We start from the raw sequence: 17,611 nt of genomic DNA, 5'->3' as shown, positions 1-17,611 counted from the left end.
TAGGGTTGCATATGTTAGAGTTGGGCTCATGAGCGTCCAAAAGACGAGTTGAGTGTCGTGAAGAGATTTACATAGTTAAGACAACAATTCCATACAGAGAAGGGCTGGTGTTATATTTTAAATCATGTCAGCCTAGATAGATAGAGACTTACATAGTTAGATTCATAGATGCATTCATAATTTAGCATTTCATCTTTTCGATTTCTTGCTTAATATGTGATCATGGTATATGTATATGTATGGAATTGTTGTCTTAATGAGTTCTTTAAACTCATCCTTGTGGATTTCCTGTGTTCCCTTCAGATGTCTTTGCAGAACTAGGAGGAGTTCCCTATGCATGGGAGAATACCTCTAAAGAGATACTGGAGACGCCAATGGTACTTAGTCATATTGAACACGAAGCTTCCTGCAGGTGCATGGAGTGCACTTATGGCACCCATTGATTGGAAGAGAGTCTCAGTTGTCCTCCGCATGGATAGGGCAATGAAGGAGGGTCTCATAACTCTTTTCATTAAGAAACTTGAGATAGAATACCCTAAACTGTTGAAAGACAATAACAAAACTTGATGAGACACATTTCTAATACATTCTCATTTGATTCATTCTTGGATTTTGAAACTTTATTTCTTTAATTAAGTATTGATTTTTTCTCTTTGCACTTGATTATGGATTTGTATGTCTTATTTACTACTAATAGTATGACTAATGAGAATAGAAGTCATAGATGCTACTAGTCTATGTACTTGTTCTCTTATTTAATACTAAGTTTTCTTTCAGTATCAAAAAAAAAGTATGACTAAGGATCTTATAGTTGTGGATCACACCCACGAGTTGTTAGGGCTCTAGGCAGGTCCGATACCGTTGGGTGGGGTGTGAAAGGATTGATCCTGGTTTTTGAGATCTTTTTCTGGTGCCACTATATGTAATTTGACAAATAAGTCGGTCTTTGGTGCTATGGTCTCTCACTTATGTGGGAAAAGAACCTTGGAAGATGGACATGGACGTCCAAATTTAGATCTATTGGCTCGATTTGGAAAGCTATCTGCTTTGTTGTCTCCACAAGGCTCCAAATGCTCCCCCCCCCCCCCTTCCCTTGTCCTTGATACCCTAAAGGACAGATTGATTGTTGTTACTTGGGATCTTGGTTCTCCTCTTTTGCCGCCTAGTCGGTTATAGTTCCCCCTTTCTCCTTGTTTGTCCCTTGGTCCGAATTGACTGCATGGGTCCCTTGTGCTACTGACTCCCCCCTTCTTTCCCCTTTTGTACATTCTTGGTAATGAATTCTTAATTCCCAAAAAAAAAGAAGCAATCACACTTGGTGAATCCTATGATTGAGATTGAAACTTATTTCTAATTTGGAGTTCCAAATTAATAATCTACTCTTAGCTGGGGAAATATTTGGAAACAATACTCTACAAAGATGTATGTCACGCTTGGGCATTGTAATTCTGCTCATTATTTTCACGATGTGGCTGTTCTAATATGATCTTTCTTTATTTTTAATAATTAAAAGGAAAATGAAAACATTACATATCTATTATAATAAAAGTGTCAACGGTCTGGGTTGGGTGGAGCCAGCCTTCAACCCTAACTCCTCCCTAGTGCCTGAAATTGAAATCCAAACCCTACCCAACCTTGTTGAGGTTTAAAAATTTCCAATCCAAACTTGACCCTATTAGGGTTTCTCTAAGCCTGACGCGCCCTGATTAACTTTGATATGGTTAGATAGGGTCAGGTTGGCCCTACTTAACTCTAGGGTGGGGTTGGCCCTTATTTACCTTGACCCTCACCTTAATTTTTATCACTTCTTAATTAAATGCTAATTTAATAATTTAACACACTAAGACTCATTTTTTATTTATTGACAATGGATTTGAATATGATTAAGCCATTATACATTGTAAACAAACCCATTACAATTGGAGGGATAGAATTGGAGAAATGGACAAGAAAAGAAAAGGTGTTGGTTTACTAGGGGTAGCTGAGAGTTACTAGTAGATAAAGAAAGAGTAGGTGGGAAGGCAAAAAGAATACTTGAATGGCTAGGATGTGACCCTTGAACCAAAGCAAAGGGTGTCATGTGACATGGGATGGGGGGAAACGGGCAAGGTTCCAAGTAGAGGATGTAGGAACCAATAGGGGAACAAGCCACATAGTGCAGCCTCAGAGAGGGAATGGAGGGGAGGGTGGGGTAGATTGGACTAGTCTTGAGTGGAGTCGGGATCAGCTCCCCGTCGTGGGAGCACTCGACGGCTTCCCAACCACAAAAGCCAGTGGGTCCCACCGGTGAAAAAAATTTTGGAAAAAAAACTTATTTTTTTACCTGTGGGACCCACTGATTTTTGTTGTTGGGAAGCTGTAGCGACGGGGAGATGATCCCGATTCTCTTGAGTGAGGTTCAAAATAGATGGTGAGGGAGGGACCTAGGAAGACCCTGGGATGAAGTTGGAAAACAAGGTGGATTTAGGGATACGAGAAGCTAAGTGTCATGCTTGGAGCTTGAGAAAATATGAGACATTCCAAGGCATGAATGTTTCCAACTTTCCGAATTACTTTTTGCTCCCGTCTAGTTTCTAGGTTTGCAATGTAAAATCCTACAATTCCAATAATCGAGAAATCTCAAGGACTTGGGAGTGAATCAACTTGTGTCAGATTGCTCGCAGCCACCTTGATGGACTAAAATTGACACTTGACGGTACTGGAAAACTTGGTGGATGAAACAGAAACAAACACAGCAGTCCTGGGTAAAACTGATGCACAGGCGATGGTAAGTAGGAGCACGTTAAAGGAAGGCATCCTTGGCCTTGGGGATTATTCTCCCTTGTGCTAGGAATCAACCATGAAATCGTTAGTTTTTCCAGATGTGAACTGTAAAGTCTGTTCACGAATCAGCGAACCAAGCAACACATAGCTTAGCTTGGAAGGAAATTTGCACTTTGGGAAAATTTTGTAATGCCAGATCGCATCAGTGTTAGACCATAGGGCTAGTGGATGTAGCTTTAATCTATCTGAAAAAGAAACGGAATTTCAAACAATTATTCACCCCAAAAAATCAAAAAACAAAAAGACAATTCGCAGAGAGACCAATCCAAATACATTCACCTTCCATGATAACATTTTCAGGCGACCAATTTCTGAACAAAATATTTGTATGTTCTAAGTTTTGTCCAAAAGAACTGCAAAACTGTCCACATATGATGGTTTCTTTTCTTTGGTTTGTAGATACTGATTTACAGGTACGGAAGGACTCCATTGGTCTTCAAGAAATACAACAGAATTGCAAGTAAAACAATGAAAATGATGATCCACATACTCACTCCTGCCAAAAGAAAAAGGTGACCTCATTAGTACAAACAATAGTTCACCCACACAAAAAAACTAGTACACAATAAAACCAGGACCAATTCAGGTAAGTACAATCTCTTCAACTGTTTTAACTTGTGTGCCGTATACAATTTCATAGAGTGTGGTCTACGGTTATAGAACAGACATAAAAAGAATTCCTTGAAGGGCATAGATTAGCCTTCCTGTTTGTCTCACCATGCTTTCTTCAGGTGTAAGCTAATAACGAGGTCCCCCCAACATAGGCAAGCTAAGGCTCTACAGCCTTAACTGCAGCCCTAGAGCATCGCCCGTATAGACTGGGTAATGAAAAAAAGAATCCCGAAAAAAGCCGAATTTGTTCTCACATAAATCCCAGGTAAAAAGTTTTCAATTTTACCATCCTCCCCGGGTATCCATCTGACTCTGATCACATTTAGACCATGCACCCTTGGGATCGGAAACCTTGGCTTCTATTTCTGAAAACCTTATCTTTTCAAAGAATTTGGAGATTGACATACATGTTGTCTTCCTAGGATACTCCCTGCATACTGGTTCAACAGCAATCATAAAGATACAAAATAATGGGGAAAGGAATCCAATTTTGATGCTTTAGATGATTAGATCAAGATTCCAACCTCATTGATTTTATTCAAAGGCTACCGTCCTGATTCAAAAACTTTTGTCACATCAGTCCTTAACAGATGGTTAACAAAAGGCCTGAAATCTACCATTTTCACTCAAGGATGCCCCAAGCAGTTGGGAAGAATCCACCAATACTGTATTTGGAATTGGAAAATTATCCACACAGAAGTTAGAATGTGCTGTATCACTGTATGGCTGCTAAAAGACTAAGACCAAATATTCAGCCTGTGTTGTATTGAGTATAACCAACATCCCCCCACCCCCCCCCCCCCCCCCCAACAAGCAAAAAAAAACAAGAAGAAGAAGATTCCAATCTAAGTGCCATATATATACTCAGCATCTAGCTGATTTCAGTGATCATATAGGTAACATCAATTGAATTCAGATGAAAAAAATGAACAACGGAAGAAACATTACCACTTTCCCTCTTTTGGTCTCCAATCACTGTCACCCTTGCACTTGAGTCCATGGATACTGAGGCCAGAGCCCTGTTCAAAAAGCCATGCCCTTCAATGTTACAGTAATACCTCAAAAGAATCAACTGCAATATAAAATTTGAATATGAAAATGCAATTGAGGCAAAGCATGATGATAACACCTGGAATCTTCAGAGAACATTAATTTTGTCACGAGCCCAAGGTGTGCTTTCCTAACCACTGTATGCACTTTCATATTGGGTGAGTTTATGATAAAGACATCCCCTTGAACTGTCCCACTGTTCTTGAACAATCACATGGCAATTGAGCAGGGTTATTAGTTGCTTGAAAAAGAAGGGGGAAAAAATCATCACAAATCAATCCAAGCAACCATGAAGAGTACTTCATAAGGAAACCCATATTGGCCTTGAAGCTGGCACTCTAGAGAGAGAAATGTAAATATGAACATGGCAATCAATGGAAACATCAACGGGCTTAAGATTTCAATGAAGAATTTACAAAATAAGTTCGTTGTTCTATGTGATAAGTAATTCTGAAAGCCAATCATGCTACTGCAGTTCAAGCATAAATTCTTTTAGTATTCTGACACAGGAACAAGAAGAGGGTGGGGAAAACCAGCGGGGATCACTGCGATCAATTCAGAATGTTACTACAGTAAATTTGAGGCATTCATTACCATCATTCATCAAGAGACACAAAAACCACTTATCGTGCCCATTCCAAGGCTAAACTCCAATTTGGAGTATCAAGGTGAGACAAATCACGAGTCAGGATTTGCATCAGAGGTGACACATATCACACACAAAGTGAAAGTAGAAAAACTAAATTCCTCAGCAGCTTTCACTTTAATAGCAATAATATTCTCTTTCACTTAATCTTCCATCCTTCTAATAAGACCTTGCTTACTACAGAAACACTACCAATTCCCAAGAAGGAACACAGGTGATGGACTTATATGATTATATTCCTTGATGGCCCAAAAAAATAAGACAACCACATGCATACAGAAATGTATAACAATTTCCATGGCATAAAGGTAGGGGATTGTGAGATTCATGAACTCACAGGAACAAGAGACTATTAAGAATTGAGTTTCAGAACTCTTACACTGCTAGGAGTCTTCCATCAGAAGAAACATCAAATGCACAAATAGGATCACGGACTATTTGCTTTGAGTGGACTCTCTGCCATGAGCGGGTATCCCAAGATATAATGCTTCCTCCCCGATCTACGATATTTAAAAACTGTGAAATTAAAATGGTTAAGAGAAAAGAGTAACTCTCAATACTCAAAATTCACCTCGCATGGCAGCAGTATACACAAACTGATTATTATCGCTCGTCTGAGAAAACCTACAGAAGCCGAAAACCTCATCCTACATGTTATAAACAAATTTGGTTAGCCTGGAAATCTACAAATAAAGAATAACTGCACGAAATCTCAGTATTTGGGGAATGACACAAAGTCTTCCCACTGTTTAACATGTCTCAGATGCACAGATTGACTCCGAGGTCAAGGCTTTGATCCACCTAGAGGATTCTAACAATTTGATATGCGAATTCTTATGAAACCGGGGGGGGGGGGGGGGGAAATGAGTATGAATTTTTTTTCTAATTATTTAAAAAAAAATAACTGATTGATTGACCAAGCATTGCAGGCTCCTGGTCAACACCAGTGCACCACCACCACCAACAATGGTATACATGCCATGTGAGGGAGACAAAGGAAGACTAGAATATGCATTCTCACCGATTCCTTTGGTAATGTAGCTTTAACAGTAAGAGAAATTAAATCCCACACCCTACATGGGCCACCATTGCCCAAGGAGACAAGAAGCTTCCCATCAGAGCTGCATGTTGTAACATCACAATAGTCAGAAAATCTAACATAAATTAAAAAAGGATGAACTTAATTTGAATTATCTAGCTCTTATCAAATCAGAATCCAATTCAATAACACACAAATGCACCTGAAATCCAAATCCTTCACAGAAGAATAAGCATCAGCATTTTCAAGAATGACTTCCATACTAGGCCACTTGAAGACCCTCAAACATCCCTCCTGCACTGCACCAAAGGCCATTATATAATATGATATTTTGTGACAAAATTTATCAAATTGCTTAGTAGTTTTTTCACATCTTAATCACAAAGAATGTCAATGAAGACCATAACTGGCCAGCTCCATCCACCTGGATCTAGATCCAGATCTGCACTCCACCTTACTTGACTTTGATATTTGTATCACAATAGAACATTTGATCCAGAACCCAAACACTCAAACTAGGTTCAGGTAGATAAAGCTCAATCAACCCCCAGTAGATTTGAGTTCTAACTTGTCAGAAATGAATGAAGTTTCTATTAGACATAAAAATTAAGAAAGATTTCAATTCTATGCATACAATTCACAGACAGAGGTTCATGCCATTCGTAGTTTTTTCCTCAATCCATCCCAGCTTTCCTCCATCAACCAAACATTCCTCTGCCTCATCCCCAAGAAGCCTGGGGCCTCGTCTCTTTCTGACTTTCACCCTATCTCCCTTTGCAATGTCCTTTATAAATTCATCTCTAAAATCCTTGCCAATCGAATTAAGAAGGTCATTCCCTTGCTTGTAAACTCTAACCAATCTACCTTCATTTTGGGCCGAAGCATCTCAGATAATATCCTCCTTTGTGCGAAAATCGTTCGAGGCTTTGATAGATCATCCCACTCCTCGGCCGCCCTCTTGAAAGTGGACCTTCATAAAGCCTTTGATTCTATCCGTTGGGACTTCATTAGTGAGGTTCTCTCGGCCATGGGTTTCCCTCCCCACCTTTGTCCACTGGATTGAGATTTGTATCTCCACCTCCCACTTCTCCATCATCACCAATGGCTCTCCTGCTAGGTATTTCCCCTCTCGAGTGGGAATCCATCAAGGATGCCCCCTCTCCCCTACTTGTTCACTCTGGCTCTCAAGGTCCTTCCCTGTATTCTCCAATCCAAAACGGATCAGCATCTAATCTCTCCTATCCCTAAGTGTAGATCCTCAAATCTTACCCACCTCACTTTTGCGAACGATCTCATGATCTTCTCCAAAGCAAACCACCAATCCCTCTCTACCATCCTCTCCTCTCTCTCCTCCTTCAAAGCCCTCTCCGGCGTCCGTGTCAATCTTAATAAATCTACTCTCTTTCTCTCCGAAGTCTCGGACCCCATCCGCTCCTCTCTCTCTTACAGCTCCCCTATGCTCGACCATATTAGGAAAACTCCAAGTCTTGAAGGGAAAACTCCTATCCTTTGTTGGTAGAGTGTTGCTCATCCAATCCGTCCTCCCATCTTCATATCTTTATTGGAGCGGTATTTTCTCTATTCCCAAATCCATTATTCTGTCTATGGAATCCATCTTCTGTGCTTTGCTCTGGAAATGCCAAGAATCCTCCTGATTCCTTCATCCCATCTCTTGGGTCGCAACTTGTCGTCCCAACTCTGAGAGAGGCCAGGGAATACATTGTATCCTTGACGTTAACATGGCATGCCTCCTTAAGCTCAATTGGAAGAATGCGTCTAAGCATGACTCTATTTGGGTTTCTTGGATCTATTCTTACATCCTCAAGTAGGACTCCTTCTGGATTGCTGCGTGCCCCTTGCTCCTTCACCTTAGAGCCCTCTTTGCAATCTCTATCCAAATTTCTCATGACTCCTCCACTCTTTTCTAGATAGACCCCTAACATCCATTGGGCGTTCTTAACACCCTTCTTGGCCCTTGTACGGTTTATGAAACCCGCATCCCCAAGACTATCATCCTTGATACCTTCATCATTAATGGGTCTTGGTCCCCTCTCCCCCACCCCAGTCTCACACAAGTCTGGAATGCCCTCCCCCCTATCCTTAACTTGTCTGGAGATACCACCATTTGGAACCCTTCACCATCCAAATCCTTTACCACTTCCTCCACCTAGAACCTCCTCCGCAACCCAAACCCTTATGTCCCCTGGTCCCCCTTAGTCTGGTTCAAAGGCAAGATTCCCCGTCACCCTTTAGAGAGCTCTCAACCATGCCCTTCCAACCCAATCCTTCCTCATTAGCCGCCCCATCCCTGCTAACCCTAACTATAACCTTTGTTGGAATGGTTCAAAGGACATTGACCACCTTTTGTTCTCCTCCCCTTTTTCCCGGCCCCATTGGGTAAGAGCACTTGCTTCCATTTGGCCCCGTTCGAGACGATCTCCTAGGGGTTTGTTCATGATTGGACTTGGATCCTATGGAATTTTGCCGGGCATTCCATTTGGGACCATCTAGGCAAGCTAGTCTTTAGTGCCACCATCCACCACATTTGGTGGGGGCGCAACCTTAGGAGATAAACTTCCAATCTCAATCCCTAGACTTGATTTAGAAAGCCATCTATTTTGATGTGTCTTCTAGATGACAACCCAGGAATAGGTTAGTTGTTAGCACCTAGGGTCTCAGTTCCACTTTTATTTCTCCCTCTTGAGTGTTGCTCCCCCCACCCCTTATGTTCCATTCTCCTTTGTTTTTTCTCTTTGCTTTAATACAATTACTTATTCATCCAAAAAAAAAATCACTGACAAGATTTTTGTATTGGGATTCGTATTTTTCCTCCTGCAACTTTGGGATGGCAATTCACTCTCAAGATTGGAACAATAATTTGCTATACTTATGTCATATTGAAATAGTTTCCAATCTATTGGCTCTTCTAATTGTTACTTACAGAAGAATCCTTAACTAAGCTCCTGAATTTTTGGTATGGAAGTCCAAAAAAAGATCTTTATTTAGATGATAGAACTCCAATATTGTAGAATACACAACACCATCGCCCACCCCTACCTCCCCCCAGAAAGAGAAGATAGAAACTTGAAATCTATCTCTGATGCAGATCCATCACCAAATTAGGCTACTTTTCCTAGGAATAAACCTAACGTTGGGTTGTATAGGTGTTGTGCCCTAGACCCCATGGGCTTCCTATGTAATAGGCAACTTTTAAGGGACTAAAGTAGGGTACATATGATAAGTATGATTCTATGCTTAGGAGGGCGCCTATGTTTTTTCGTGTCTCTGTGTGTGTGTGTTTTTCCTTCTTTTTTCCCCCCTAGTAGATTGGGGGTGGAGGGGAGCTTTTGGGTTAACTTCATTCAACCATGATCTTTTCTGATTTAATTTGAGTTAAAGTAACTTTCAGCAGTAATTGTAATTCCAACAGCACAGACAATTTCTCTGAGTAGCTGTGTTTTAGTTCTTTTTTAATTCCTGAACCCAATGTTCAATAGGACTTGCAAAGTTGTCCTTATGCCCCCTTTTAATACGTCCATCATATGAAGAATTGAGCATAACAAGATTTCAACTTTAATCGTTTATGCAAATTGGTAGCTGCTGCTATTGTCTTCTTTTTGCAAGTGAGAGTTTTTGCTCAGTGATTAAGTCCAAGCTAGTGGAATTTGTTGGAGTGGCAACTGCTTGAGGGTGAAAAGCATGGGACGTCCAAGTTTTCCTCTTCATGAATTTGAAAAACACCACTCACAGTTCAAGAACAGATTTGAATGCAAGCATCAGCCCAGCAGCCATCATAGATCCATTGTTCAAGTATTGACCCCCTATTCCCCAATGCTGCCCCCACCCCCCACCCCCGGCAAAAAAAAATGAAAGAGAAACCGTGTTCCCATTTCCAATTTTGTGAACAGCATTTGAAAAGTCCACCCACAGTCCTATTTCGCCATTGGAATCATCGAAAATCTACCCAATGCTCCCATACATCATCCCCTACATTCGATCCTAGCTGCTCCCCATAAATCTATCGAAACACTAGGTTTCTATTTGGTAACTTTTCAATCACTTTGCATCTAACCATTAGAACCTTTGATAATTGGATCATAACCTCCTAACAAACCCATTCAAATCTGGTCATTATGTGACCAGCTGAAACCCTAGAATTTCATGTTAATAGTTTTAGCTGGGAAGACCTAATTTTCGAATCTCACAGGCCAAGCATCAAGTTTGTCCAATTTTTTGAACAGCCCTATCTACCCAAGTACTCAACTAAAACTCAATTGAAACCCCAGCCCATGATTTCCAACTCTAAACTCCTAAAGCCCCAGTTTTCTCTCTTTTGAAAACCAGAGACAAGTCAGTAATTTTCTGGAATTTCAAATTCAGCATACAATCCTCATCCACAAGACCCCTAACCTTCACTGTTAGATCCCATCACTGACCAGTACTAACCGTAGCACAAACCTTAACTTTGGCCCTATCCTAACCTGTACAGGACCCCACACACAGACCTACCTGATTTGACTGGTTCATTAAGATTAACTGGCTCTTAGTTGATCTCCTAACAATTTAGAACTGCATTAGCAGCTACAAATCCAGCAGCTAAAGAGGATTGGTCTCCTGCAGTGAGGACTGAAATGTATTGGAGGAAAACAAGATGTATTCAAAGTAACACACCTGTACAGAGTATGTGGTGACTGGTGAGTACCAAATAAATAGCAATACACAGGAGTACATTTATAGATTACTGAGTTACAAATTAACTACAAAAAGTTGGTTCCAGTGTTAATGAATCCGTAATAGTTCAGGATACCTCCATGCAGTGCAGGAAAAAGGATACATAAAGCACATGCTTATCATTGACATCCTTATATATAAAACTAAAAGAACAATACAACATGCTAATCTTATACTTCAACAATAGCATGAAATAAATAAACTAGATAAAATGAGCGCTAAGCATTATACCTTTTGATTAATGAGTTATAGAAAGTGAACATGATACAAAGAATACGAACTGAACTAAATCTCCCATAAAAAGTATATTACAAAACTCCAAATGAAACATCTTTTTAATTCTATTTGGATCTATACTGGGACAAAACCAAATCATAAAAGGAACTTAATTCATGAGGGACGTAAGAATACCTTCTTTTAAACCAATCAAATGCTCAGCTTCCCAAACCATCTTTTCTAAAAGGAGTATAACAAAACTATCTAATTTTGAAGAGCAAGAAGTCACGTGCAGTTTATTAGGAAAAGAAGTGTTTAGTAAAAGGGTAAACAGCACTTCCAGTCCCATTGAGAGTTAGTGTGAGGCATTAAATCTCAATAAGACGACAACTCTACAAGTGGATTGTTGTATTTGATTAGGACTAAAGAGTCCTCCTACTAATCTGTTTTTTTATTGTATTCCTCTAATATAAATAAGACATTGGGACTGGAGACTCTACAAATTCTGTGTGAGCTCCACAGCAGATCCAGCTCTCTTTTCTCTCTTTTCTTCTTTTTTCTTTTCTTTGTTCTAATTATAGATGGCAAAACGAAAACAAATAAATTATCTGGGCACCAAGCACCTCCTCATTATATCATAAAGCCATTTCAAATCATTTATCCCCATATGCACATCCAACTATAAAAGGAAATGCATGGATCATCTTTGAAATATGCATATCCAATTAGAAAGGGAAAGACAGATAATCTATACCTCACCACCAACAGCAAGTAAGGAACCTTCACTGTTAAAGGCCACTGCTAACTGTTGACCAACGTCTTCCAACTGTATCAGCACTCTCTCAGAGTGTATCAGATCCAATTTACAAGTTCCTTCATTCTCTAGAATGTCCCACTCAAACCATCTATATGAAAATTTGAGCTATCAGAAACCAATCATCATAGTTCATAAAATCATGAGTGCAAAGATCAGATTTAAGTATTTTCAAATTTCAGGGGTCCCAGAAACATTGAAAATAAAAGATCTGTGAGACCCTGACTTCACCCTAAAAGCTATTATTTCCATAGAGATCATGGAAATCCACAAATTTAAGTGCTAAATAATAACCTTTATAACAAGGACAGAAATTAAGTACAACTAAAATTAATTAAAAAAGAAAAAGAGAACTTCTTGTCAAAGGATAGGAAGAATAAAGCACCTGCAACTTCTAGGTAATGAACAAATAATGCCTTCTCCACCTGGGTGGACAGCCATTCTGTATGGTAAATCAGCTTCAGTCCCAAGCCTAGCCACCTGTGATGAAAATGTAGATTCTAATCAGCATTGCGTCCAAGCTTACCCATTTGTCATGACAATGTACACCCTTCAATGAACTAAGGATGGATTTTCACACTTTTAACAGTTAAAAGTTACTTTCAAGGAGTTCCTTTGCATAACTGGTGTTGTTTGCATTCTGTATGTTGTTTGCATAACAGTTAAAAGTTTCTTTGGAGTCTAGGCTACTGTTGCCTTAGTGCAAGGTACTGGTTTTATTGGTACAAACTAGGTCTGGCCCTTAATTATGCAAACAACATTCTAGGATTGAAGTATTAGGAATTTTTTGATGTACTTAGGATATTATTCATAAATAAGGAAATAAACTCCTCTTTGACTCCAACATAAGTAGTTAAACAATAAAAATCACAAAAAGGATAAAATGTCAAACCACCCCCCTCCCCAGGTAACGGTGCATTGAAGGACAAAGACAGGATAGTTGGTGATAGTAGAAATTTTTAACAATCAAATGTGGTAGTTTTTCTCAAACCTAAAAATTTTATAGACTTTAACATATCAAACATCATTAAAAACCAAAAGAATGACACAATTATCTTTGTTTTAATGTGAAATTTACTTTCATTTGGGACAATTTTAAACAACATTTGCACAGACCAAATAAGGTTTGAGTGGAACATAACTCCATCAATATAAATTGCATTTAATCTTGGATTTGTTGCAAGGGAGGTTTTATGCTCTACCTAATGCAAAAAGACTCATGTAGAAATAAAATCAATTGACCAGTCGCCGTTATTAGAGAACAAGAACATTTTTCTAAATCAAGGTAATCAATTACTTGTAAATAAAACCATATTTTCCAAGAACACTACAAACCAAATGTGAGACTTGGTATACTAGAACAGTGATCATTTCCAAGAACAGTATAAACCAAATGTCTGTGAGTTCCTTCTCCACCTATTCCAAAGTTCTCTTAATTGGATGTAGTTGCCTAATATCTCCTGGTTCCCGACGACTTGACAAGGCTCAATGCTAATTTCTTATGACATAAGGTATATAGTTGGCATATTAAATAATGTCAAAAGGGACTGATAATAAAAAAATAATAGCACCTTGGTCATCCTGGCACCCTTTCACTGCCATATCAACTATGGAATAAACATTAAAAAAAAATAAATAAAATAAAATAAAAGCAGTGAAAAGCAATAGAGGGACAAATAGCCTAACTGGACACAATTGGTTTGAAACTTCTTTTTTTTTTCTTTTTTTCTTTTTTTGGTGGGGGTACCCACAGAAGGAAGGACTCATGTAAATAGTTCTGTTGGGGAAACTCTCCAGAGCAATGCCACCGAGAAGCAGTGGATATGCAAAATCAAATAAATTGATGCAACAAAATAAGGTAAGAAGCAATCACTCAGCAGGGATGCTCTGATGAATCGACAGTTGGAAAACGCAAGTTCGCCACTGATGAATAGACGGAGAAAGAATAACTTTAAAACAGTGAGAATTGGAAAGCTCAGATCAAAACCAGTGCACGGGTTAAGTGATAAGTTTGCCAAACTCACCCTTCTATTACACTGGGAGCATCAAAACGAACTCTAAGACAGTTGAGACTGGAAATATGATGAAATCCAATAAATATCCATCAATGCAACCAAAAGAAATGATTCAGGGAAATTTACATTTTACTAACAAGAAATTAATTATATCATTAGCAAACATCGAATTTAATCTCCCAAAAAAAAAGAATGATTTGTTTCGGTATAAACAAGAAAATCAAACTAAAGTCTGAAAATAAAAATCACTCCTCACCGGCTGTTCGGAGAGAGAATTAGATTCGAAATCAAATTCTGCGAGTAGAATTGCATTGGGTATTCCACTTCGGCCTTCTCCACCGCCACCTGCAAGCGCCAAGTAACTCTTATTGGCTGTAGTAGTATCTGAAGGCGACGCGGATCCATCATCAGTGGCGATCTCCTCACTTTCATTCTTTTCTTGCTTTTGCTTCAGTTTCTGAGCAAGGATCTTCTTCGATGGAACCCAGGAAGCCGTGTAGAAAGGCAGCCCATACTTCCGGAAACATGGGGGATCTGGATCCCTTCCCCTCACCATTCTTTCTCCGGTTGCTCTCTGCGCGATTTGGATTCAAACGCTCGAAATGATTCAAACGCTAACACCAGGGATAAAAATGTCTACTGGGCACATCTATTTTGCCGTTGATTGCAGTGCAGCACTGGAAGATGACATGTGGAAGATGCAAAATGTAAGACCGAGATTAAAAAAACCCCAACTTGCAAGGGTTTCTATGTGGGCTCCAGCAAGCTGGGCATTTTGATAAAGGTGGATACGGTATCGAAACCGTTTAACCATACCGTACCATACCATTTAAAACCGCACCGTACCATACCGGTTCAAATTCAGTATGGTATGTACAGAAATCATTTTTGGGAATTTGGTACGGTACGGTTTTGGTTTCAGACAATTTACCATACATACCGTATACGGTACCGAATACCGATTTTAAGGTTAGTTTTGTAATTTTAGTTTAGTCTTTAAACCCTAATAGGTGAATAACCAAGGTGCTAAAGGACTATAGTTGTAATAGATGGTTATTCCATTTTTGTAGATCTTAACCAATTAGTCTCTAAACAACTTATGCTAATTTGGGATTGTATTTCTATTATTTGTTTCCCTACCAAACAAGTTGTCTACTTGCCTAATAACCATTAACCTCCTAGTAGCAAAAGCCAAGAAAGCATAGCGTTTCATTTGTATTTGTAATTTTTCAAGCATTTCAAGTATGAAATTTACATGGGTGTTTCGTTATATTGGAAGCCTAAAAAATGTTGTCTTGTATAGGAAAGAACAGACAAACATGTAGGCAAGTTTGAATTCCATAATAGGTAATGTTGTCTTCATTTTTTGTCTCGTCCATGTCATTCAGGCTATCTTAACGGTATGTTTCCCCTGCCTGTTATTTGGTTTAATATTCAATCTCTTTTCTTTCTCATATATTGGAGTGCCCTTCTAAATTAAGGTTCACTGGCAAAGTTATATGATTTTATACTGAATTCATACCGTACCATATACCGAACCGTTCCGTTTTTGTCGTACCAATTTCATACCGAAATCGTACCGAACCGTTTTTAAAATACCGTTTTCATACCGTACCGAATTTATATGGTATGGTACAGTTATGGTTGGATGGTTTGAAATGTGGTACCGTACTGTATTGACACCCTTACATTTTGGAGTTCAGCCATAAGTATTCTCATGTATATGGTACACCACAGGTGGGGGGGAGATTTGTTAATGGGCCCAAGAAACAAAAACAATTTTTAAAGTGGCAATTCCTCCTCTGGGCCTCAAGCCTTATGGACTTTTAACAACAATTTGGAGGAAGCTCACAAACCCAATTCTATGATAATGAATGATGCGTGGCCCAATGTTAAAATTTTCCCTTTTTTTGATAAATTACCCTTGGTTAGATATGTATGAGCATGTTTGATTGTAAGGAGAAAGAGAAGTGAAGGGAAGGGAAGTGAATTGAAATAAATTATTTTTCCTTTTATGTAGTTTTGTTGTAAGTGGAGCAAAAAGTGTTCTTTAGTTGACCATAAAATTAATGCTTAAAAAAAATTATGAATCAATCTCTTTTATGTAAGTGTCATGATAATGATATTCTAAGCATATGACTCCTAATACCGTTACATATTGCGTTGAAAATTTTACACGTCTTATATAGAACCATTACATATCGATGACTGCATTGTAAGCACACCCTTCATGTATATCTATTCATTATGCATGAGTGCATCAAAGGCCTTGTCCTCTAATATTTGTAAATTCCTTTTGTCTCTTACATCAAACGAAGTTATCAGTGAAAAACAAATACCTATAAATCTTTCCGTATTCCCTCAAATCAATTCTTTATGCTTTAGTTATAGTATTTCACTATTCATGGATGATTAAACAATTGATGATGCTTATTTTAATGTTCTGCTTGCTTGGTAGTAGTCAGTAGATTTTAAAGGACTTACTTTTAAATTTCACAAAAAATTCATAAATAGTTGTTCAATTGGTAATGATCAGTGCCTCTTAGTGAAGAGGTCACGAAACACTCATTATGATACATGTAAAAGTCCATGCCCCCTAATATAAAACCATTAATTTGAAAAGAAAAAAATTAATGTGGAATTTTGTTTTTCTTCTTTTTTTGGGAGTCCAACTTATCCAAAGTTAAGGTTGTTTTTCCATATCTATTTTACATGCAAGTATTTTAGTCAAACTGTCAAAGTAACTATTTTGTATTAGATACTGATAAAAAATTTAAATTAAATAATTATAAGTGTTAGGTAAATTTCATAGTGATTCTTGATTTTGATACAAATTAATCACTTATTAAAAGTAATCAAATGAATTAAAAATTGGGCCCTCTCTAGAAATATGGTGTGTTGATGTTATAGAAAGTTTGGCATTCACTCTTATTTTCCCATTATAGGCACTTAGTTGTATAGTTCTTACGCTTAAGCAATAAAGTGCGGAATTAGCACTTTACCTTTCTGTTGTGGAGAACAAAGGTCCCGAGTGCCCCCCTCGGAGAGATACACACCCCACTCTGGTTGGTGTGCATCTTCCTTCATTAAGGTCCCGAGTGCCCCCCTCGGGAGAGATACACACCCACTCTGGCTGGTGTGCCTTTTCCTTCATAAAGGTCCCAAGTGACCCACTCGGGAGAGATACACACCCCAATTGGACTGGTGTATCTCTTCCTTGGAGAGCCAAGCTCGAAGCAAGTCCCATAAAGCCTTCTTGACTATGTCAACGAGAGTTAGTTACGAATAACTACTCAGTATATCCGTTACGAGAATTGGGGAGATGAGTCAACAGATAACGGCTCTATTTGGTGCGACAAAGAAAGAGCCGTTATTCCAGGATACTCCACTTACTCTTCAACTGTCGATTAGAAACTCAAGGAAGTGCCACCTCCAAGTAACTTCTATATAAACCCACCTCCTACATGGAGAAAGGTACGAGAACTTCATCTGTTCAATTATTCATTACGTTATTGATAACTTTTTCAATAACTCTTATTGTTGCCTAGGCTGACTTGGGTGTTGGAGGCGGTTCCCAGCCAAAACTAGGCCGGATCTGTTTCTGTTTTCTTTATGAGTGTAGGCATCCTAGTTATTCTAACTTGGCTAGAAAGCTCTTAAGGCGG

The 17,611-nt window shown here is 38.8% G+C and overlaps 1 protein-coding gene across 2 annotated transcripts; it reads right to left on the bottom strand.

Moving 5' to 3' along the window:
• Positions 1 to 2,427: 2,427 nt before the first annotated feature.
• On the bottom strand, positions 2,428 to 14,620 carry STL2P (SEC12P-like 2 protein). Of its 2 annotated transcripts, XR_016171675.1 has the most exons (11): positions 14,203 to 14,620; positions 12,317 to 12,411; positions 11,872 to 12,022; positions 6,373 to 6,464; positions 6,153 to 6,252; positions 5,703 to 5,778; positions 5,511 to 5,631; positions 4,565 to 4,681; positions 4,384 to 4,454; positions 3,103 to 3,319; positions 2,428 to 3,008 (listed from the first exon to the last, which is right to left on the bottom strand). XR_016171675.1 is itself a non-coding variant. In XM_089145046.1 (10 exons), the coding sequence occupies exons 1-10, from the start codon at positions 14,500 to 14,502 to the stop codon at positions 3,231 to 3,233; spliced, it is 1,212 nt and encodes a 403-aa protein (XP_089001172.1). In that variant the 5' UTR covers positions 14,503 to 14,620; the 3' UTR covers positions 3,026 to 3,230. The 2 variants fall into 2 exon arrangements, 1 of the variants encoding a protein (XP_089001172.1); XM_089145046.1 differs by lacking the exon at positions 2,428 to 3,008 and having other exon boundaries at positions 3,026 to 3,319.
• Between the last annotated feature and the right edge of the window lie 2,991 nt (positions 14,621 to 17,611).

Source organism: Hakea prostrata, chromosome 2, assembly GCF_041222555.1.
Source record: "Hakea prostrata isolate BN-2017 chromosome 2, UWA_Hpros_2, whole genome shotgun sequence".
Classification (NCBI taxonomy): Eukaryota; Viridiplantae; Streptophyta; class Magnoliopsida; order Proteales; family Proteaceae; genus Hakea; species Hakea prostrata.
Note: the sequence above shows the minus strand (reverse complement) of the source record. Positions and strands in the feature narration are given on the sequence as shown.

Excerpts from the sequence above, each read along its gene's own strand:
- STL2P (XM_089145046.1), bottom strand. The coding sequence starts at position 14,502 with ATGGTGAGGGGAAGGGATCCAGATCCCCCATGTTTCCGGAAGTATGGG. Across the intron at positions 6,465-11,871 it reads TACTTGCTGTTGGTGGTGAG|GAGGGATGTTTGAGGGTCTT; the intron begins GTATAGATTATC and ends GGTGCAGTGCAG. Across the intron at positions 5,632-5,702 it reads GTATACTGCTGCCATGCGAG|ATCGGGGAGGAAGCATTATA; the intron begins GTGAATTTTGAG and ends TAAATATCGTAG.